Below are 23,155 nucleotides of genomic sequence, written 5' to 3'. Positions count from 1 at the left end.
TTCAGAGCCAGAAACTCATCCTATTATGAAAAGCCAGCACTTTGCCATAAACTGTGACTACTAAAAATACACGTCACAGAGGGAATATACTAGCCACATCCAACATATCCAGAGAACAGCAAAGTGGAGAAAAATGCTTTATCCAGACATTTAGCCTGGAGTTGGATATAGGCAAAGCAGGAACTTTCTAATAAAACTGCAGCCCTTTCCCTGAGAGTGTGAGTTGTGAAAGTCACCCATAAAGTCTACATAAAGTCTACCATTGTATCCCCATAGAACTACACCATCCAGCTCATAAGATCATGCCCATTTTTGTGTGAGCAGCCCAGGGAAGACATCAACAGGGGTCCCAGATAGCTTGCTGAGAATTTCAATATCAGCTAATGGATTCCATGTTTTGGTGCCAGCCTTAGTAATGAAGCCCTTTTTCACAAAATCACTGTGTGGTTGCATGAAAACATTTCAGGTGCAACACACCTTCTGTATAAATTATAGTGCTCTGCTTTACCCATTGCCCCGTTTCCCCACTAATTCCAAAACCAGAATAGTATGTGGTTCTCAACCTATTGGTCCCCAGATGTTTTGGCCTACAACTCCCAGAAATCCCTGGTAATTTACCAGCTGTTAGGATTGTTGCAAGTGGAAGGCCAAAACATCTGAGGACCCACAGGTTGAGAACCACTGCTATAAATAATACTATTTTTTCTACCTGGGAACTGCCTATCATGCTCAACATCCTCAAGAGCAGAAGACAAACAATCCTTCATTTTTATTCTCTTCTTCTGTCCATAACACAGAAAACTCTTAGATAAAAGAGAAAACTCCAATGTAAAAAGGTTGTCAATACCTTCTGGCGTTTGGTTCTGAACTATCATGATCGGACAACGGAGGCAAGCTGGCAACGTCAATGCTTTTCCTGTATCCTCTGAGCATTAGGGACGAGAGCCAAGAAAACGTCGCAAATGAGATGAGCCCGGCATCGTCCACTGGATTTGCAGAAGATCTGACAGGTGGGAAGGAAATAAGCATTTTAGAATGGACATTGCAGAAGTAGAAAGAGGCTCTTGTATCCTGCCAGACCATTTGCTGAGGGAGCTCAAAAATATTTATTTTTCTGAACTCGAAAGTCTTGGTCTTAGTTTTTTCTCATCTTATCAGATTTAATCTGAATTCCTATCCTTTGTTCCGATCACATTGGGAGTCATCATGCATTGCACAAGCATTTACATACTTCTAAAACTTGTGCCAAAAAGAGCCTCCAATACCTCCTTGTACAAGAATTTTCTATGAAAAACATTTGCACAATTGGAAGGTACTGATTATATCCTTACAATAGTGCAATGTGGTAAAACTATATCAATAGAGATTCTCATTTCACCAGCATCAAATTGGATTTAAGCCTTTGCTTCTTTTTCTCACTTTTTCTGTATGTATTTACCCACAAACTATGCAATTTCCCCAATCCCTGGTCATGAATATATATGACCTGCCTTGCTCGAGGGCGTAAGGGAATCATATTTTTTAAGCTTGGGGAATATTTCTGGCAAAAGGTCCTTTGGCCATCATCTTGGTCGAAGTCGGGAGGGCGCAGATAATGTTCCGGCGCTGCCACGCTACCGGTTTGATACCATGGTTCATCGGTGTCCTCCAGCTGTCTCTTTGAAGTAAAAAAAGAACAGACACAGAGAGATTTGTTTTAATGACATCTCTTTAAAGTTTCATTGTCCTTATTGTTGATTTTTCTCTTTGTTAAGAGCAAAGTAGTAGGTGCTTATTTTGTTAGAAACAACCCTGAGTCCTGGGTTGCTGTGAGTCTTTCGGGTTGTATGGCCATGTTCCAGAAGCATTCTCTCCTGATGTTTCATCCACATCTGTGGCAGGCATCCTCAGAGGTTGTGAGGTATGTTGGAAACTAGGCAAGGGGTGAAGGTCCAGGATGGGGGGAAGAACTCTTGTCTGTTGGGACTCCCCTCGGGGAGGTAGGGCGGTTATAAATATATTAGCATTTTATTATGACACAGCAAACAAGATAGATATGTTGGATTTCGTATCACAAAATCACAAGTCGAACACTTCCCAAGTGTCTAGGACTGTGTGATGTATTTTCGGATGATGTGCGCAGATCCCAGTAGGGTGGCCTTTTGCAGTTGGCAGATTGTAATTTTGACAATGTCTATTGTTTCCAAATGCCAGCTGAGATCTTTTGGCACGGCACCCAATGTGCCAATCACCACCGGGACCACCTGTACTGGGTTCTGCCAGAGTATTTGAAGTTCAATCTTGAGGTCCTGATAGCGGCTGAGTTTTAGAATCATAGAATAGTAGAGTTGGAAGAGACCTCATGGGCCATCCAGTTCAACCTCCTGCCAAGAAGCAGGAAATCGCATTCAAAGCACCCCCGACAGATGGCCATCCAGCCTCTGTTTAAAAGCCTCCAAAGAAGGAGCCTCCACCACAGTCTGGGGGAGAGAGTTCCACTGCCGAACAGCCCTCACAGTCAGGAAGTTCTTCCTGATGTTCAGGTTGTTTTTCGTTAATGCTACTGTCACCTGGGATGTCATTATTATTATTATTATTATTATTATTATTATTATTATTATTATTATTATTATTATTATGACACAGCAAACAAAATAGATATGCTGGATTTCGTATCACAAAATCACAAGTCGAACACTTCCCAAGTGTCTAGGACTGTGTCTTGTATTTTCGGATGATGTGTGCAGATCTCAGTAGGGTGGCCTTTTTCAGTTGACAGATCATAATTTTTTCAATGTTTATATTATTATTATTATTATTATTATTATTATTATTATTATTATTATTATTATTATTATTGATGTGTGCAGATCCCAGTAAGGTGGCCTTTTGCAGTTGACAGATCATAATTTTTTCAATGTTTATTGTTTTATTATTATTATTGATGTGTGCAGATCCCAGTAAGGTGGCCTTTTGCAGTTGACAGATCATAATTTTTTCAATGTTTATTGTTTTCCCAATGCCGGCTGAGATCTTTTGGCACGACACCCAGTGTGCTGATTAACACTGGAACCATTATTATTATTATTATTATTATTATTATTATTATTATTATTATTATTGGTAGTAGTATTATCAAAGGGAAGAAATTTTGCTGCCTAGCCCTGTCTCATCACTACTGAAAGTCACGGAATCTAGCACTCAAACCCAGCAAAAATCAGAGGTTGCCACATTGACTATAACAAAAATTTAGTTAGAGTGGTCCTTGGAAATACTTTCCCAGTTCTTGCAAATACTTATCTTGTTTCTTGCTCTGCCATCTTTATTACAGGCGATTCCTCACTTATTAAAGATTTGCTCTCTTAACTCTGTTCCTCCTTTAGTTCACTTCCATCCGGATCTGGAAGGAAGCTTTTCATTGTCCCGACCTCAGTCTTTCTTTCTTCCATTAAATTTGCTTCCAACGGGAAGGAAGCTTTCTATTGTACCAACTTTCTCCTCTCCAACTGCCTGGCTCAACAGACATTCTGAACCTGGAAGAAATGTTCTAGAACAAAAGCCCCATCCTCCCTTTGATCTCTGTTAAAGAAATATAGTCCCGGACATTCTCTCTTGGTGGTTGGATTAATAGGAAGGACTTGTATGAACAAAGCTGGCATGTGGGCAAAAGGAAGAAAATATAGCTCTAATGGCAGCTAGTGTTTCAATCAACCTTTGCCATATAGTGGACTCTTGTTATTCATTTTGGCTACAGCTATGGTACATGAGAATTTTGTTTAAAATACTGGGTTAGGGTTTCTCTATAGTTCTATTCTGTGCCTGATAAAAGTCTGTTGCTATAATAGTATTTGGAGATTGGGTTGTTGTGCATTTTCCATGCTGTCAGTATTTGGAAATTGCGTCTAGTAAAGGCAGAGCTAATTACCTAGCTACGAATTTGGTACTCTTTCATTTAAAGCTTGGAATGTTACTTTTTAAAGAAACTAATTACTTTACCTTAATTACTCCACAAGTCATAAACATCATAGTCATGAACCTAAGAACTTACTTAATTACTCGTTACAAGTGAGTTCCTAGTGAAGTTACTATTATGTCATTAAAAATACAGCAAATGATCTCTGCTGCCACCAAGTGACCAATTCAGTTATTGCAACTTATTATAAGTTTGAGCTATAAGTCAGTTGAAACAACTTGTTCTTATCTGCAGCTATGACTGCATTTTATGAATTTTAATGTAATTCTATGGTTTTATCGTTTTAGATTTATGTACTGTCTGTATGTGGCACTTTGCTGTATTTTGTTAGCCACTCCAAGTCCCTTTGGAGATATTTATTTATTTATTTACAGTATTTATATTCTGCCCTTCTCACCCCAAAGGGGACTCAGGGCAGATCACAATGTACATAGACATGACAAACATTCAATGGCATTAGACATACAACATACAGAGGCACAGAAGCTATTTAACATTTTCCAGCTTCCGGCTTCATGAGGGTATGCTCGATTCCAGCCACAGGTGGAGCTGCTGCTTCATCATCCACTGTGACACTGAGTCCTTGATGGAGTACTTCCTTATTTTTCCACACGCACGCTGCTGGACATTTTTATGGTGACGTTAATTATTTAAATTAGCCTCCCCACATAGGTGGTCCCTAAATTTTCCTACTTAACAGATGCAACTGTCTTTTGGGTTGCTTAGGTAAACAATGAGCTAGGCTACTTAATGGTCGGGTGCTCAATCTGACCGGGGCTGGTTTCAGACTCATGACCTCTCAGTCAGTAGATTTATTGCAGCTGGCTACTAACCAGCTGTGCCACAGACTGGCGCAGATGGTGGTGGAGTAGAAATAAAGTGTATTATTTATTATTATAATTTGACAACAACTTGAAGGCACACAACAAAACAAAACAGCACATAATGCCTTAATAGCAAACAAATAAAAAAATTATCCATAAAATATCCAGAACATTAACATTTTTACTTACATAGGTCAAGCCAGTGACTTCATTTGTTTCCTTGTATTTTATTTCATCATCTTCATTCTTTGTGTGACTTGAAACAAATGATATTTTCCTCCTAGACATTTTCATATAAAATCATAAATGCAGGCCTGTTTTGGGAGGAAGATAAAGTTTGAAAACAGCAAAAGAAAAGATCAGAACTACACCAAAATAGCAAAAAGCATTAGTGAAAACTTAGTTATATTTCCTGCCACAGGAAATACTATTGACTTCCTAAATGTGATCAGTATTAAATTTAACAAATCTTTTCCAATGTTAAAATTGAAAGAACTTGCATTGAATAACACTTGCAAAACGATAGAGGACAATACTCCTGTAAGTTTTTCTCTCTCATCTACCAGTGTAGCCAGCTATTCATTCAATGCTTACAACAAAATTCTCTGAAGAGAGCAGCCTTTCCTTGTATTTTTCCAAATCTCTTGTTAGACAACTATTTAGCTGCCTGGAGTTTCTGTTATCTTCTTCTTGCAAGGTTCATCGATAAATATCTCAAGTATACACCTATTATTCCAGAGTTCTTCTTCAACATTGAAGCACATAGAATCCTCCTCAAGTTTTTGCAGAGTGTTCAAAACAAGCAAGAGTGCAAGGAAGAAGTTTATTCCATGTGTTGCTGAAGGAAAGAGCACTTCGGGGAGTGATTCTGGGATGAGAATCATCCATGGTTGCCAGCAGCAATTGGCAAGAATTTTGTGCCCAGGGCTTACACAACTAACTGACACCAAGTTTCTGTTCAGCTGGAACAACATTTCATGCCAGTGTATTAAAATGATTGATACACCCACTGAGGACAAAACTACATTGTTCCTAAAGGGTTTTCCTCAATCATTTCTTTCTCCTGCTTTCAGGGGTTGCCTTCAAGAATAAATGAGGGAGAAAAAACAGGGTGGCTCAACGCTTTGCTTCTGGGAACCCATTCACACAAAATCCACCTTTCTGTAAGCCACACACAAAAGAAGCTTAAACGCAGCATACTCATTTTGTTGGGCAATGAATGGCGTTTCTTCTGTTTTGGAAGTATAAATGTAATGATGATATAGCTGTAGGGTCAGGGGAGACAAAAGGAAAAGATTGCCCCATTCAAGAATTATTTCCACTTCTTTCCATAAGGAAGCCAGGTATGCCCCCTTGAATTACAGTAGAGTCTCACTTATCCAACATAAACGGGCCAGCAGAACATTGGATAAGCGAATATGTTGGATAATAAGGAGGAATTAAGGAAAAGCCTATTACACATCTGTGATGATGATGTTGGTGCTGGGACAGGGAGGAATCCTTTTGATCCCACCGCTGCCACCAATTGTGAAGTTGATGATTGTGATGGTGTGAGGCAGGGAAATTGTAAATGCTGTTTCCACTGCTGAGGGGATTTTTGAGTCTTTTAATCCCTCTAGATTATATATATATATATATATATATATATATATATATATATATCACCTTTATATGAGGGGAAGGGTTACAGAGGGTGATCTTTATTCCAAGATCCCAGCCTCTGTCTCTGTAGTTAAGGATTTCTGTGTTGTGGTTCCCTTTCTGAGGTAACTGTGACTATTATTCTTCCCCAATTAGGTGATTTATTAAGGTAACTGCCACCAACGTGAGGCTTTTGAATTATCACCGATGAAATTTGGCTCCACAGATGCAGATAAGATGAAATGAGTCAGTTGTTAACAAAGAACAACAAGTTTATTGCGTACAAAGCTTATGGTTGCAGGTTGATTGATTTACTTATGGAACTTTAGATAAACAAGTGGTTTAATAACTCTTATAACCACCACAACAGTAGTTTCTGGTGTAAATCCACTCTCACTCTCCTACTGATGATATAAATTGTAGCGAACTCTAACCTCAGCTGAGCTCCTTAGTGAACAATGTCCCAACTACAATAAAAGCTTTTAATTTGATCTACTACTGATCAAATTCCTGATCACTAGACTTTCTCAACCAGAGATCTTGACTAGACTCCCTTTAGTCTGCCTTGACTAAAGATTTTTGGCCAGGCCTATCTCCTCAGCCCTTCTTGACTGAAAAGCCTCCAGCCACGCACACACACACACTCTCTCTCGCTTCTCTTTTTAAAAACTCCCCTTTTTTTATTTTCTTGGCTCCGCCCACTTCTCCCTCTGATGAGCTAGCCAGCTTCGTCTCCTTGGTAACAGCACTACTGTGGATTGAAACAAGATGGCTTCTGTTTCAGTTACTGTGTCAACTAAACATAAATACATACTCCAACAGACAAAATTAAACACAATAACTATTACTTTTCCACAAAATCAAATTAGGTTATGATTTTACAAATTAAGCACCAAAACATCATTTTATACAACAAATTTGACAGAAAAAGTAGTTCAATACTCAGTAATGCTATGTAGTAATTACTGTATTTACGAATTTAGCACCAAAATATCACGATGTATTGAAAACATTGAGTACAAAAATGCATGGGATAATCCAGAACGTTGGATAAGCGAGTGTTGGATAAGTGAAACTCTACTGTAACAGTGGAATATGAATGTCACTATCATAAAGGGTAAAGGTTTTCCCCTGACATTGTCTAGTCGTATCCAACTCTGGGGGTTGGTGCTCATTTCCATTTCTAAGCCGAAGAGCCAGTGTTTTCCACAGACACCTCCAAGGTCATGTGGCCAGCATGACTGCATGGAGCATCATGACCTTTCCGCTGAAATGGTACCTATTAATCTACACACATTTGTATATTTTCGAACTGCTAGGTTGACAGAAGCTGGGGCTAATAGTGGGAGCTCACTCTGCTTCCCGGATTCGAACCGCCAACCTTTCGGTCAGCACGTTTAGCAGCTCAATGGTTTAACCCCCTGCGCCACTGGGAGCTCTATGCCCTGCAATATTTCATGGATGAAAACTGGGTTGTTTGTGACCAGCCACCATCAGAGTCTTGTCAAAACAGCAAATGTTATCAATGGATTAAAGCACACAAACTGGGAGAGACTGCAAAAGTTTGCTTTGGCTTCAGCCTACTGGAAAAGCCAATATTCCACCTTCTCTTTCCTCTCACAAATGCTGGGTTAGGAGATTACTTCGTGATGGTCTAATAGTGTGTTTAAGCATTCCAAGCCCATTCTAATAAAAAGCTGCAACATGCTGCCATAGCCACCTCCCCAATTACATGGATATCTTAATAGCACTCTCTAAACATAAAGTATGCCATTTGCTTAGGATTACCTGGGTAGAAATTTCACTGGAGCATTGCAACACATCAAAATACTTGAGAGTTACCCTGGACTGTGCTCTGACCCACAATAAGCATTGCTTAAATATCAAGCAAAAAGTGGGTGCTAGAAACAATATCATATGAAAGCTGATTGGCACAGCTTGGGGATCACAACTACATACAGTGAAGACATCTGCCCTTGTGCTTTGCTACTCTGCTGCTGAGTACACATGCCCAGTGTGGAACACATCTCATCACATTAAAACTGTGGATGTGGCTCTTAATGACACACGCCGCATTATTATTATTTTTATTTATTATTTACAGTATTTATATTCCGCCCTTCTCACCCCGAAGGGGACTCAGAGCAGATGACATTGTACACAAATAAGGCAAACATTCAATGCCATATAACATAACAGAGACAGATGCAGAGGCAATTTAAACCTTCTCCAGCTTCCAGCTTCCAGCTTCCTGAGGGTATGCTTGATTCCAGCCACAGGGGGAGCAGCTGCTTCATCATCCACTGTGACGGCACTTCCTCATTCCAACGGCGGCTGGATGATTTTTATGATGTCGAAAATTAGCCTCCCCACATATAAGTGGTACCTAAATTTCCTACTTGATAGATGCAACTATCTTTTGGGTTGCATACGTCAGCAATGAGCAGGGGCTATTTTTTTTTAATTGTCGGTTGCTCACCCTGACACAGGCTGGCCTCGAACTCATGACCTCTTGGTCAGAGAGATTTATTGCAGCTGGCTGCTAACCAGCCTGCGCCACAGCCCGGCCCCATTATCACAGAATGTCTACGCCCTACACCATTGGAGAATAAGCAGCACTTACACTCAGCGTTAACCAGCAATACAAAGTACTTTCAGAATTTGAATTCAGTTTTCAGCAATTGCAATAAGCTGGGGACAAGAGGGGGAAGTGGGAGGAGAGGAGTGATTTAAAAGCAGTTGAAAAATTGGGAAGACGAAGGATTAATTAGAGGTTGTGGTGACACAATGAGTTGAACTGTTGAATCTGCTGATCTAAAGCTGGCAGTTTGAAGTCGTGAGTCAGGGTGAGCTCCCGCTGTTAGCCCTAGCTCCTACCAACCTAGCAGTTCGCAAACATACAAATGTGAGTAGATCAATAGATACCGCTTCGGTGGGAAGGTAATAAGGTGCCCATGCAGCCATGCCTGCAACACAACCAGGAGATGTCTACGGACAACAGGCTCCTCAGTTTGGAAATGGAGCCCCCAGATGGCGTAGTGGACTAAGTGACTTGAAGGTTGGGTTGCTGACCTGAAAGCTGCCAGGTTCGAATCCCACCTGGGGAGAGTGCGGATGAGCTCCCTCTATCAGCTCCAGCTCCATGCGGGGACATGAGAGAAGCCTCCCACAAGGATGGTAAAAACATCAAAACATCCGGCGTCCCCTGGGCAACGTCCTTGCAGACGGCCAATTTTCTCACTCCAGAAGCAACTCCTGTTGCTCCTGACACGAAAAAAAAAAAAAAGTTTGGAAATGGAACAAGAGCCCCTCCCCATGGACAGAGTTGAGCACCGCCTCCAGAAAGCCAGAGATAAAAAGGGGAAACTTTTACCTTTGTTCTGTGCACTTGTATGTCATTGTGATTGTTATTCTACTGTATCAAATGCATTGGATGTTTGCCTATCTGTGTATGTTGTACACAGTCCCCTCGAGGAGATAGAGCAGAATATTAATAAAGTGTATTTATTATATCTATATATACAAAAAATGTACGTTTGTAGGACTGAGTAAACAACAAAACCACTGGGCCAAATCACACCAAATTTGGCCACAATACTCATCACTTTCCAAGGAGTGACCATCAAAAAAGAGAAAGAAATTAAACAGAGACAAGGCCAGAAAAATCCCATTGTTTCCCAACTTGAATACCATTGAATAGCCTTGAAGCTTCCAAGCCTGTCTGATTCATACCTAGGGGACTCCTTTGTTGGCTAACTTGAATGCCACTGAATAGCCTTGCAGCTTCAAGGCCTGGCTGCTTCATACCTAGGGGACTCCTTCGTTGGCTAACTTGAATGCCACTCAATAGCCTTGCAGCTTCAAGGCCTGGCTGCTTCATACCTAGGGGACTCCTTTGTTGGCTAACTTGAATGCCACTGAATAGCCTTGCAGCTTCAAAGACTGGCTGCTTCATACTTAGGGGAATTCTTTCTAGGCCACCTTGAATATCACGAAGTAAACCCTACTTGGGACTATGCCAGAGCAACGCATGGCCAGGCACAGCTAGTTATATTACATTAATTTATTAAGACTGTTCTTCCCAAATCAAAGCAGTTGAAGAGTTTGAACTAAAAATAAATAGAGGATAACTAAATAAACACTGTGGACAGGAGAACAGCACTGAATTACTATGTTCCTATTTTTCACATCCCTGGTTCTTGAAAAAATATTTTTTATCAGTTGCAACTCCCACATTTTGGAAGTGGAGCGATAAATTATGCAAAGCAGATGCAAATTTGGCAAAATTGCACAGTTTATTCTGACTGACAAGAAGGGTATCTTTTTGGCACAGGGTACATGGTGTGCCAATTAGCATTAATAGTGTGAAATTAGTGTTATTAGTCATTCTTTCCTTTCTTCATATTGATTGAGGAAATTACACACTTTGTCTTTTTCACATTGTCCATTAATGCGGAGGATATTTATTTAAAATGCCTACAAGACAATTAGCAAAAAAGAAAACGAAAAAGAGAGAGCTTGAAAAGAAAACAACAAGGGCCAGGGGAAGAGGAGAGGGAAGGATTGGTTCAGTTAACATATTTTGCAGGATAATGCTTGTTACTTATACAGATAAGTGGCAAAATCTCAGAGCAAAAGAGAACTGTTGCCGAGTGTTATAATAGGAAATGAGACATGTATAATGGGAAAAAAATCACATTATCTTAATGCATTTTCCTGCTTATAGGAGCCAATCTTGAATATTAAATAGTGGTCTAGATCTATTTTCTCCATGTAGGAGTATAATGCTCTTCTACTTGTGAACAAAATATGGGAAGTTCTAGCTCTGCTATTAGACAATGGACCAAATACCAAAGTCAATATCACCTGTGACATCAAATTTCCGATTTCTATGCATAGCTGCGAAAACTGGGCAGTGAGCAATGTTGAGAGGAAGAAAATAAACTACAGAGGAACCTCAACTTAAGAGCACTCCAACTTAAAAACATTTTGAATTAAGAACTGATGCTCAGCCTGGGTTTTGCTTTGAAATACAAGTAGCGTTTTGTTAAGAGCTAGGGCCAGAGGGAACACAAGTGTGAGAATACAGGGCTTTAGGGCTTCACAGGAGCAGCTTCCTTGCCTCGTGCCTCCTGCTCTTGTCTTGGGAGATTGCTGTCTGCTTTGCTCTTGTCTGCTTTGGGGAACTTTGGATTAGTTGATTTTGTGTGGTTTTTATTCCTGGCATGTTTGGCTTCATGAAGAGAGAGAGGGAGAGAGAGCAAGGGAGGCTGGAATGAATCTTTTTAATGATGAATGAAGGTAAGGAGGAGGGAAGGTTTGGTGTACAGAGTTCGGGCACAGGTCCTTGATTTAAAAAAAAAAGGGAGTGAGCAAGAATTGCTTATTGGTGGTGGCAGAACTCTGGCATAAAACATTATGTCTTGATGATGGGGAACCTCTGGCTCTGGGGCCAAATATCTATTGGAGTCCCAATCCAGTCTTCCAGGCTTCTCCAGATGGCCACACATCTTCCCCATCATTCAATTGTTTGTTGGTTTCTAGTGTTGTGCTTTTGTATGGAATTGCTGTTTGTTTTGTGTAGTTTCATTTGTTTAGTCTCATTTTTGTATTTGTTCCCACTAATGAAAATGGGGCGCCTATATGAATAGAATTTTCATCTGGCTTATGACAGAAACGAAACTTTTCAGACCACTGGCTGCAATCGAAGGGCTTCTGAGGCTCACCCCCCCCCCCCACTCAGTTTTTAGGCTAGAGGAGTGAAAATCGCCACACACAGAAGGCATTTTGACCCCTTTCAACCCACCAACTTTTAAAATGTTTGGGTCTTCCCCAGAGTATTATTGTTGTTATTATTATTATTATTATTATTATTATTATTATTATTATTATTATTAACACCCATTAGTCCACATCAGCTGTATGGGGAAGCACTCCTCTCCCAGACTCAGCTTAGGGTCTCAGAATAACTATTGTTATTAATATTAATCTTATTATTAACATTCATTGGCACACATCAGCTGTCATGGGGAAGCACTCCTCTCCCAGACACAGCTTAGGGTCCCGGAATAACTATTGTTATTAATATTAATCTTATTATTAACACTCATTGGCACACATCAGCTGTAATGGGAAAGCAGCCCTCTGTCAGTACCTGCTTATTGTTACGAGGCCGAAACGAAAGGAAAATAAAAGCAAGCACCATGATTGTGCGGCTTTCATTTTTGTGGCGCCTCTCCTTTCCTATGTCATCATTTTTGTAGGAAATGAGCTGCGCCACAGCTGTGGGCTGTGGCACAGCTGACTAGTAACCAGCTGCAATAAATCACTACTGACCAAGAGGTCATGAGTTCGAAGCCCGGGTCGGGTTAAGCCCCCGACCATTAAATAGCCTGGCTTGCTGTTGACCTATGCAGCCCCAAAAGACAGTTGCATCTGTCAATTAGGGAAATTTAGGTACGCTTTATGCGGGAGGCTAATTTAACTAATTTACAACATCATAAAACTGCCAGCAAAACACGAGGAAAGGAATGAGGAAGTACAGCCACTAGTGGACAGTGAAGCAACAGCTCCCCCTGTAGCTGGAATCGTGAAGCTGGAAAAAAAATGTTAAATGCCTCTGTGTCTGTCTATATATGTTGTTTGTCTGTTGGCATTGAATGTTTGCCATATATGTGTTCATTGTAATCCGCCCTGAGTCCCCTTCGGGGTGAGAAGGGCGGAATATAAATACTGTAAATAAACAAACAAACAAATAAATAAATCATTCGTTTTGTGTAGGGGATCCTTTGTTGCCCGCTTAAATAGCATTGAATAACCATGCAGCTTCAAAGCCTGGATGCTTCCTACCAAGTGGAATCTTTAGTTGGCCAGCTTGAATAGCATTGAATAGCCTTGCAGCATCAAAGGCTGGCTGCTTCCTACCTAGGGAAATTCTTTGTTGCCCTAGTTCAATGGCATTGAATACCCTTGCAGTATCAAAGTTTGGCTTCTCTGTATCTAGGGGAATCCTATGTGGGTCACCTTCAATAGCACTGAATAGCCCTGCAGCATCACAACTTGCCTGACTCCTGCCAAGGGGAATCCTTTGTTGGCCACCTTGAATAGGACTGAATAGAACATATTAAATACCAAAACTTTCTCATTTTATTTTGCAGACCATCAAACTATGCCACAGCAACATGTGGCTGGGCATGAGTAGTCTAGGATAAAAAGCAGTAAATGGTTATAAAAATTGTTAGGTATTCAAAGGCATTATAAAGAAGAATACAATTTTTTTTCTACACCGCCTTTCCATAATTAATAGTACAGAAAGCTCATATACAGATGCAAGGTAGAGAAATACATATACAAGGCAGAAATAACAGGGCAGTCAACATTTAAATAATTAATAACAGATCTATGTGCATTGACATTTCCTCACTATGCTTGTGCTTTTCATGATGCATCAATGATATTCAGAACTACCAAAGTGATTCATTGTTCAGCAAATCTCTATTCCCAAGTGAAATCATTCATTATATTGAAGGGACCAGAATAAGAAGGGGAATAATAATTTTGTAAGAATAAAGTTTTATGTTGCATTTTGTAAGAATAGTCTTACCATGTGAAAGACAAGTGGCCTCTTTGTGTTCTTGTGAGCCAACTGCTTCTGTGCTGGACAAAGTTCTTCTGACAATTTTTTTTTCCTGGCAGCAGTATATTTGGCACATGCCTCGGACATCAGTCATGAATCTGTGCTCAAATGAACCTTTAGACTCTAAGGGATTGTTTCAATTGCAGATTCATAATAATTTGGTCAAAAGGTCCTCCCACTTCACAGCTGAAAAAAATCTTTCCCCTCCTGCAGCAATGAAACCCATTTTAGAACTGGGACATAATGTCCAAAATAAGTTAGATGGTTGTGTGTCTTTAATGGAAATGTAAAAAATACATGCATTCTTCTCATGGGTTGTCTCAGCACATCAAGATATCCCATAAGAAAATGGCCAGCTGGCTTGAGATGTTTAATTTCTCACAACTGTGTGTGTGTGTGTGTGAAAAATATGTTGGCACAGAAACACAGGCCAAAAAAAGAGATGTTAAAAACTTTCATGGGTGGAATCACTGGGTTGCTGTGTTTCAGAAGCATTCTCTCCTGACATTTCTCCCACATCTATGGCAGGCATCCTCAGAGGTTGTGAGGTCTGTTGGAAAGTAGCCAAGCAGGGTTTATATATCAGTGGAATGTCCAGGGTGGGAGAAAGAACTCTTATCTGTTTGAGGCAAGTGTGAATGTTGCAGTTGGCCACCCCAATTAGCATTGAATCACCTTGCAGCTTCAACACCTGACTGCTTCCTGACCGAGAACCAAGTTCTCATTTGGCATTTATTTCTCATCAAATATTATCCCCAATTCAGGATGATTTTGCCATGTGATCACAATTTAGCATAATCATCACTGGAAACAGAAGTAAATGCACTGTCACCAGGTACCTCTGTACCGAATGGCATTTGGTCAAAGTGCTCAGGCAATTGCCATTACTGATTAACAAGTTATAAATGAGAGCTAGCCATTCCATTTTCTCATCAATAAAGTTGCACAACATGGATCCACTCAATCAATTAAGAAAACTAGCCATAACAATAATTGATTTTTCAAATTTTGCTGAGTCAGAGTGAAAGAGAACAAACTGCAGATTCAGAACCAATAAACTCTGGTTCTTTTCCAAGAAATTAACTGTGAAAAAACAGGAATTCCACAAAACAGCAGAGAAGGAAGAAACAGCAGAGAAATGAGTTTCCAAGCAGGGAGCGGAAGGATGGCCTGACTCTCTGGCTTGGAAACAGTTTGACTTGGTTCACAATGATTTCCTAGAACTTTGAGATCACTTGGGCTCTTTATATAATAGATTTCAGAATACAAATAGATGTAGTATTCAGAGAGTAAAGGGTATTTGCTGATTGCATGGTTTGCACAAAGAACAGTTTGATGATAAAACTATGACAAAGCCTAAAAGTGCTAATACAGGATGACCCCTGTATCCACAGAGGATACGTTGCCAGACATTACGTGAACCATAGATGATAGCAAACCCTATTGGGAAAAAGGGATTTGTGGCACAGGCATACTAGAGCCATGCTGGATGACCTTGAAAATGCCAAAAGAGGACATAGAGTCATAGGCAGCAGATCCCACTGTCAAGCTGCTCTTACCGTCAGGAAGTAGGGTTGTGCACTTGGGGCAAACCTTGCCTCATTTTGTGTCCCGGCTTTCCATGGGGGCCCTGATCCATTTTTGGGAGCCTCCCAGAATCAGGAGGGCGGTTATCTATTTTTGGTTTGGGGCCCTGAAAATCGGACCATTATGGGAACTGACCTTCCCACCCAGGCTCCCCTTCCCAGCACGTACTTTAAGGAGACTTCTTACCTGCTGATTCTACTCTAGAGTAAGAGGCGCTTGGCTGCAGGCACTGGCAGGTGCGCACGCTTTAGGCCTGCCTGCACGCTATGACAAACTCTCCTTGGAAAGAGAGTGTGTGTGTGTGGCATGGTGTGTAGGCAGAGCTAGAAAGCATGCATGATTGCAGCCGAATGCCTCTTATTCTAGGGTAAGAGGCGCTTAGCTGCAGGCGCGTTCCGGGTCTGCCTGCATGCCGTGCCACACGTGCACTCTTTCCAGACCTGGAGTGCACCCGCTGACGAGCTGTAGAGAAAAGGGGCTAGGTTGCAGGCATGCACACTTTCCGGGCCTGCCTGCCACATCACACACGCACTCTCCTTGGAAAGAAAGAGTGTATGTGGCGTGCAGGCACGGAAAGCATGAACGCCTGCCAGTGTCTGCAGCCGAGTGCCTCTTACTCTAGAGTAAAAGATGCTCGGCTACAGGTACAGGCAGGTGCACATGCTTTTTGGGCCTGTATGCCACACACACACTCCCTTTCCAAGGCAAGGAGGCAAGTTCTTTGAGGGACGTAGCTGCAGACGAAAGAAGGCTTTCAAGTCAGGCAGATTTTCATGCGGGGAGGGAGTTTCCCGTTTCATGCTCTTGAAGAAACAGAAGACTCAAAAGAAATTGTAGAAATGGTAGGAACAAATTCCACGCACAACTCTATCAGGAAGTTCTTCCTAATGTTTCGCTACAGTCTTTTTTTCCTGAAGAATCCATTGCTCCATGTTAGTCTGGAGCAGCATATGATATGATAGTCTGGAGCAGTTGATATGATTTCCAGTATTTAAACAGGGCTCTCATGTCACCACCTCTTCTCCAAGCTAATACCCAGCTCCCTAAGACCTTCCTCATAGGGTTTGGCTTCCAAACCATTTCTTCTCCTAATCTTGACATTATATTCCTGTTGATGCCTCCTAGACCCACATCCACTTTAAAAAGCTTTTTTTGGTCAAAGTGGATAAATGAAATTGTGGACACCAGCTTTGCAGATACTGGGGTTGTAGCAGACTTTATTATTCCTGCCTCATTTCAAGATGGAACATAATCTGACCCTGCTAACAAATGTTTGATTCATTTAAGTAAATTTAATAGCTGCTAGACAGTGAAATAGAAAACTCATATTTCTGGTACTTTTCTGACATCTTGTGGACATAGCAGATGCTGCAATAGTGTTTCAAAAATGAAATTGAAAAAGGAAAATAAATCCAGTTTCCAGTTCAAAGACAGTATGTTGAGAATGGTTCCTTCCATATTTAAGTATATGCAATGGAGGAAGTCAAGCACAGAAATCAATCCTTTGGTAGAAAATAGCACGTTTGTCAAGTTTGTGACCAATGTAATTGATGGGAGGTGTTTGTTCTGCCAAAGTCCAAATGCCAAAACTTTTTGAGGAGTTGTCAACTTTTATTTTGTGCTTTTAACAGTGGCTTGGATATGATGAATGGTGATTAAATATGGAAATAACAGTAAGTGCCTATTGTGTTCTTTAACCAATAAAATAATTGGGAAAGCACAAGGAAGTCCAGTTGCCCATTTCCAAGAAAGCTATTACATCTTGTAGCCCAACTACCACTCATGTGTGGCTCATATGCATTTCAGAAGGGTTCATGTAGGGAAACTTCCTAGAGGTTGGAACTGTTGGTGTAAAATAAAGATGATTTACAGAAAAGAGCTCTATCAAGCAGGTCTGTCCCATTTCTTCTGCCCTGGATATATTGTGTTGAGTGATTTCAGCTACTGCAAGAACTATGGTTCTTGCACTAGCTATTCCAGAAGGCCAAATCAGACACAGAGGGAGAAGAAGACAAAAGCAGAGCTTTATTCTCAATGGCCAGAAAGGGTGTCAGTGGAGAGAACACTCCAAAGTACTGACAGATTGCAATTGTGAACACAGAGCATTTTTATTTCATTTGACAGTGAATTTAAAAACCCACGTCAGCTCCTGATTGGTTGGAAAACTGTCCGGCTAGAATCTGCGTCTTGAGTAGCTCAGGATTCTGTTGGACGTCTTTGATGGTTGGCTCTTTGTTGTGATGGAAAATTCAATAAACTGTTATTGGGCCATTTGAAGTGTCAGTTTGTTTAATGGTCTGCCTCCGAGAGGGGCACGATTTGAAAAAAATGCAGTGTGATATCAAGTAATGAATCTATGATGGGTTTAATGGTCTGGCACCAGTGAACACAACAGGGTTAGTCCAATGTACACAATGGCTACTTGGGGATGATGACCATCTTAATGGGTGAAGGCATGAGGCTTGAGGCATGAGTGCCGGATCTTTCCCACAGATAGCCACAGATCAATGAGAGTAGAAAATGAATCTGGGAGGCTCTGAGGTTCATCCACTGAGAAATTTTTCCTCCCATCTCCCAGTTTATTGTGAAGAGATTATGGTGTGACCAGACAACATTTCACATGCAATTCATAACAAATGTTCAGCACATTTTCTGGATTTGCTGGAGCCACAGCTTCTATTTCATCTTTTATACATTTCATCGTACATTTTATAATTTGGGGGGTCCGATTTATCGATATCATTTGTTCCGAGGAATACATGTACTGGCTGTTTGGCACTAAGCAAGAAGCAAGTGTGCACAAAGCTGCATTATTTGAATAACAAAGGCTCTCAAACTTGTTTATCTCATCTTTGGTTTAAATGTAACTTAATGTAATGTAAAATGTAAACCTCCACATTTGCAAATTTAACTTTATTATGGATTTGGTTCAATATGGATTTGATTAATATCTTCTTTCTAGGGATGCATCTACAATATAGAATCATTGCAATTTGAAACCACTTTAACTGCCCCGATTAAATCCTATGGAATCTCGGGAGTTTGGTGAGGCACCCCCATTCCTTAGCAGAGAAGGCTAAAGACCCTGTCAAACTACAACTCCCGTGATTCCATAGCACTGAGCCATGGCTGTTAAAGTGGTGTCAAACTGCATTAATTCCACAGTGTAGACGCACCCTTATTTAATGAAAGAAGCCTGCACACTTACCTGAGAGTAAACTCCACCACTAAAGAGAATAGAATTTAATAATTTACTATCAGGCAAAGTAAGAAAAACTTTGTTAATAGATTAGACCCAAAGTCACAACTGCTTTAAAAACAAACACACACAATGCTACCAAATATCACTTGTTTTATTAGTGTTTTCATTAATTTCATTTTTAATTGGTTATGAAAATTTAATAAAAATTAATTAAAAAGAGAAAATGTCACTTTTTGGTGTCAACCTCTCCGGATCCCCATACTGGCAGGATGGCCATCTGTCCGGGGTGTTTTGATTGTGCTTTTCCTGCATGGCAGAAGGGTTGGACTAGATGGTGCCTGCAGTCTACCAACTCTATTATTCTATGCATACTATGTGTTGATATTGAGGCCCTACCTACACTGCCATATAATCCAGGCTCTGAATGCAGATTAACTACATTGGACTGCGGTGTAGATTTATATAATCCTGTTCAAAGCAGTTAGCCTGCATTCAGAAACTGGATTATATGGCAGTGTAGATTTAGATAATCCAGTTTAAAGTAATCCACATTCAGAAACTGGATTATATAGCAGTGCTAATTTAATATAATCCAGTTTCAAGCATTCAGAAACCGGATTGTATGGCAATATGAGCAAAAGGCAATGTTTCCCAGTTTTGGTCAAATTAAGATCAAGGCGGTTCTCCTCGCCGCCTGCAGGGGGAGCTGGTGAGTGCGCACGCACGTCTCCGAATTGGCCCTCGCCGGTTTCCGTCGCTCCGAACGATAGGCAGCTGAGGCCGAGCTGAAGGGAAGCCATGGCGGCCTCGTCGTCCATCCAGATCCCGAGCCGCCTCCCGCTGCTGCTGACGCCCGAGTCCGTGCTGCTGCCGGGCTCCACCATGCGGGCCAGCGTGGACTCTCCGCGGAACATGCAGCTGGTGCGGAGCCGGCTCCTCAAGGGCACCTCGCTCAAGAGCACCATCCTTGGCCTCGTCCCCGACAGCCGCGACCCGCCCAGCGAGCAAGACCCGCTGCCGCCGCTCCACAGGTCCGTGCCCCGCCCACCCCCGTCGCCCTGGCAACCGGGGGTCCTCGCGCAGCCTTCCGCCCCGAGCCCCTGTTCCCATGGCAATGCTCACCCACCTTCAGCCCTTGCTCTCCTGCGCATGCGCAGTGAGGCCACGCCCCTTTCCATGGCATGGCATTGTTATTAATCGCCATAATATAACATAATAATTTATGTAATATATAATACATTATATATATTGTATGTATATTATATCATATAGTATATAAATCATATATAATATAATTATAACTGTTAAACTTACAGTATAATTTAATATATATTAATACACAATTTTGTAATATATTTTGATACATAATTGTGTGATGTAACAATAATACTGTTATTCATAACAGTAATAAAATCTGTTATAATATCAGTATAATAATAATATCATGGGTGGCACAGTGTGTTAAAGCGCTGAGCTGCAGAACTTGCGGACAAAAATGTCCCAGGTTCAAATCCCGGGAGCGGAATGAGCGCCTGCTGTTAGCCCCAGCTCCTGCCAACCTAGCAGATCGGAAACATGCAAATGTGAGTAGATTAATAGGTACCACTCCGGCAGGAAGGTAACGGCGCTCCATGCAGTCATGCCAGCCACATGACTTTGGAGGTGTCTATGGACAACGCCGGCTCTTCGGCTTAGAAATGGAGATGAGCACCAACCCCCAGAGTCAGTCACGACTGGACTTAACGTCAGGGGAAAGCTTTACCTTTATCTTTTTAGTAATAGTAATACAGTAGAGTCTCACTTATCCAACACTCATCCAACATTCTGGATTATCCAACACATTTTTGTAGTCAATGTTTTCAATAAATCGTGATATTTTGGTGCTAAATTTGTAAATACAGTAATTACTACATAGCATTACTGCGTATTGAACTACTTTTTCTGTCAAATTTGTTGTAAAGCATGATGTTTTGGTGCTTAATTTGTAAAATCATAACCTAATTTGATGTTTAATAGGCTTTTCCTTAATGCCTCCTTATTATCCAACATATTCATAGAATCATAGAATCATAGAATAGTAGAGTTGGAAGAGACCTCATGGGCCATCTAGTCCAACCCCCCGCTAAGAAGCAGGAAATCGCATTCAAAGCACCCCCAACAGATGGCCATCCAGCCTCTGCTTAAAAGCTTCCAAAGAAGGAGCCTCCACCACAGTCCGGGGCAGAGAGTTCCACTGTAGAACAGCTCTCACAGTGAGGAAGTTCTTCCTGATGTTCAGGTGGAATCTCCTTTCCTGTAGTTTGAAGCCATTGTTCCGTGTCCTAGTCTGCAGGGCAGCAGAAAACAAGCTTGCTCCCTCCTGCCTATGACTTCCCCTCACGTATTTGTACATGGCTATCATGTCTCCTCTCAGCCTTCTCTTCTGCAGGCTAAACATGCCCAGCTCTTTAAGCCTCTCCTCATAGGGCTTGTTCTCCAGACCCTTAATCATTTTAGTCGCCCTCCTCTGGACGCTTTCCAGCTTGTCAACATCTCCCTTCATCTGCGGTGCCCAAAATTGGACACAGTATTCCAGGTGTGGTCTGACCAAGGCAGAATAGAGGGGGAGCATGACTTCCCTGGATCTAGACGCTATTCCTCTATTGATGCAGGCCAAAATCCCATTGGCTTTTTTAGCTACCGCATCACATTGTAGGCTCATGTTTAACTTGTTGTCCACGAGGACTCCAAGGTCTTTTTCACACACACTGCTGTCAAGCCAAGCGTCCCCCATTCTGTATCTTTGATTTCCATTTTTTCTGCCGAAGTGAAGTATCTTGCATTTGTCCCTGTTGAACTTCATTTTGTTAGTTTCGGCCCATCTCTCTAGTCTGTCAAGATCGTTTTGAATTCTGCTCCTGTCTTCTGGAGTGTTAGCTATCCCTCCCGTTTGGTGTCATCTGCAAACTTGATGATCGTGCCTTCTAACCCTTCGTCTAAATCGTTAATAAAGATGTTGAACAGAACTGGGCCCAGGACGGAGTCCTGCGGCACTCCACTTGTCACTTCTTTCCATGATGAAGACGACGCATTGGTGAGCACCCTTTGGGTTCGTTTGCTTAGCCAATTACAGATCCACCTAACCGTAGTTTTGTCTAGCCCACATTTTACTAGTTTGTTTGCCAGAAGGTCGTGGGGGACTTTGTCGAAGGCCTTACTGAAATCTAGATATGCTACATCCACGGCATTCCCTGTATCGACCCAACTCGTAACTCTATCGAAAAATGAGATCAGATTAGTCTGGCATGACTTGTTTTTGGTAAATCCGTGTTGACTATTAGCAATGACCGCATTTGTTTCTAAGTGTTTGCAGACCACTTCCTTAATGATCTTTTCCAGAATCTTGCCTGGTATTGATGTGAGGCTGACCAGACGGTAATTGTTTGGGTCGTTCTTTTTTCCCTTCTTGAAGATAGGGACCACATTCGCCCTCCTCCAATCTGCTGGGACTTCTCCCGTTCTCCAAGAACTCTCGAAGATAATTGCTAGTGGTTCTGAAATAACTTCCGCTAATTCCTTCAATACTCTTGGATGTAGCTGATCTGGTCCTGGCGACTTGAATTCGTTTAGAGTGGCCAGGTGTTCCTGGACAACTTGTTTCCCTATTTGGGGTTGGATTTCCCCCAATCCTTCGTCCATTCCATGTTGCTGAGGTTGAAGATGGCTTTCTTTTTGTGAGAAGACCGAGGCAAAGAAGGCATTAAGCAGTTCTGCCTTTTCCCTGTCACCATCACCCCATCTTCTCCTTGCAGTGGCCCTATCGCCTCCTTTTTCTTCCTTTTTCTACCAACGTAAGCAAAAAAAACCTTTTTTGTTGTTTTTTATGTCCCTGGCAAGCCTGAGCTCATTTTGCGCTTTAGCCTTGCGAACCTTTTCCCTACAGGTGTTGGCTATACGTTTGAATTCTTCTTTGGTGATTTCTCCCCTTTTCCACTTCTTGTGCATGTCACTTTTGAGCTTTAGCTCAGTTAGAAGTTCTTTGGACATCCATTCTGGCTTCTTTGCATTTGTCTTATTTTTCTTCTTTGTTGGCACTGTTTGCATTTGCGCCTTGAGTATTTCACTTTTGAAAAACTCCCATCCATCCTTAACTCTCTTGTTTTTTAATATTGGCGTCCATGGGATGCCGCTCAGTAATTCCTTCATTTTTTGGAAGTCGGCTCTCTTAAAGTCCAGAATGCGTGTTTGACTTGTCTTAGTTTCAGCATTCCTTTGTATTGCAAACTGCAGGAGCACATGGTCACTTGCCCCTAAGGATCCAACCACTTCAACTG

At 41.5% G+C, this 23,155-nt stretch overlaps 2 protein-coding genes and 1 long non-coding RNA gene across 9 annotated transcripts in view; 2 read left to right on the top strand and 1 right to left on the bottom strand.

Moving 5' to 3' along the window:
• LOC100558155 (ATP-binding cassette sub-family C member 12) overlaps nt 1–14,166 on the bottom strand; it is a 90,346-nt gene extending 76,180 nt beyond the window's left edge. For 3 of the 7 annotated variants that reach the window (XR_010000641.1, XR_506710.3, XM_062962006.1), the window contains exons 1-4: nt 14,021–14,166; nt 4,966–5,090; nt 1,491–1,657; nt 848–1,003 (exon numbers count right to left, since the gene is read on the bottom strand). Coding sequence is in view for 5 of the 7 variants with exons in the window: in XM_062962006.1 (XP_062818076.1) it covers nt 848–1,003; nt 1,491–1,657; nt 4,966–5,070 (428 nt within the window). In the remaining 2 variants the exon portion in view is untranslated. Of the gene's footprint in view, nt 1–847; nt 1,004–1,490; nt 1,665–3,279; nt 4,943–4,965; nt 5,091–5,370; nt 5,640–14,020 lie in introns of those variants that run through there. The other 4 variants (XM_008113897.3, XM_062962005.1, XM_062962003.1 and 1 more) reach the window with 3 other exon arrangements.
• The window catches only part of LOC134293688 (uncharacterized), a 453,696-nt gene that overhangs the window by 226,397 nt on the left and 204,144 nt on the right, over nt 1–23,155 (top strand). The window lies entirely within an intron of this gene.
• The window catches only part of lonp2 (lon peptidase 2, peroxisomal), a 49,377-nt gene continuing 45,796 nt past the window's right edge, over nt 19,575–23,155 (top strand). The window contains exon 1 of the mRNA XM_003222914.4: nt 19,575–19,873. Coding sequence (XP_003222962.1) covers nt 19,641–19,873 — 233 coding nt within the window. The 5' untranslated portion in view covers nt 19,575–19,640. The remainder of the gene's footprint in view (nt 19,874–23,155) is intronic.

The sequence above is a fragment of the Anolis carolinensis genome, unplaced genomic scaffold (assembly GCF_035594765.1).
Source record: "Anolis carolinensis isolate JA03-04 unplaced genomic scaffold, rAnoCar3.1.pri scaffold_9, whole genome shotgun sequence".
Lineage (NCBI taxonomy): Eukaryota > Metazoa > Chordata > Lepidosauria > Squamata > Dactyloidae > Anolis > Anolis carolinensis.
Note: the sequence above shows the minus strand (reverse complement) of the source record. Positions and strands in the feature narration are given on the sequence as shown.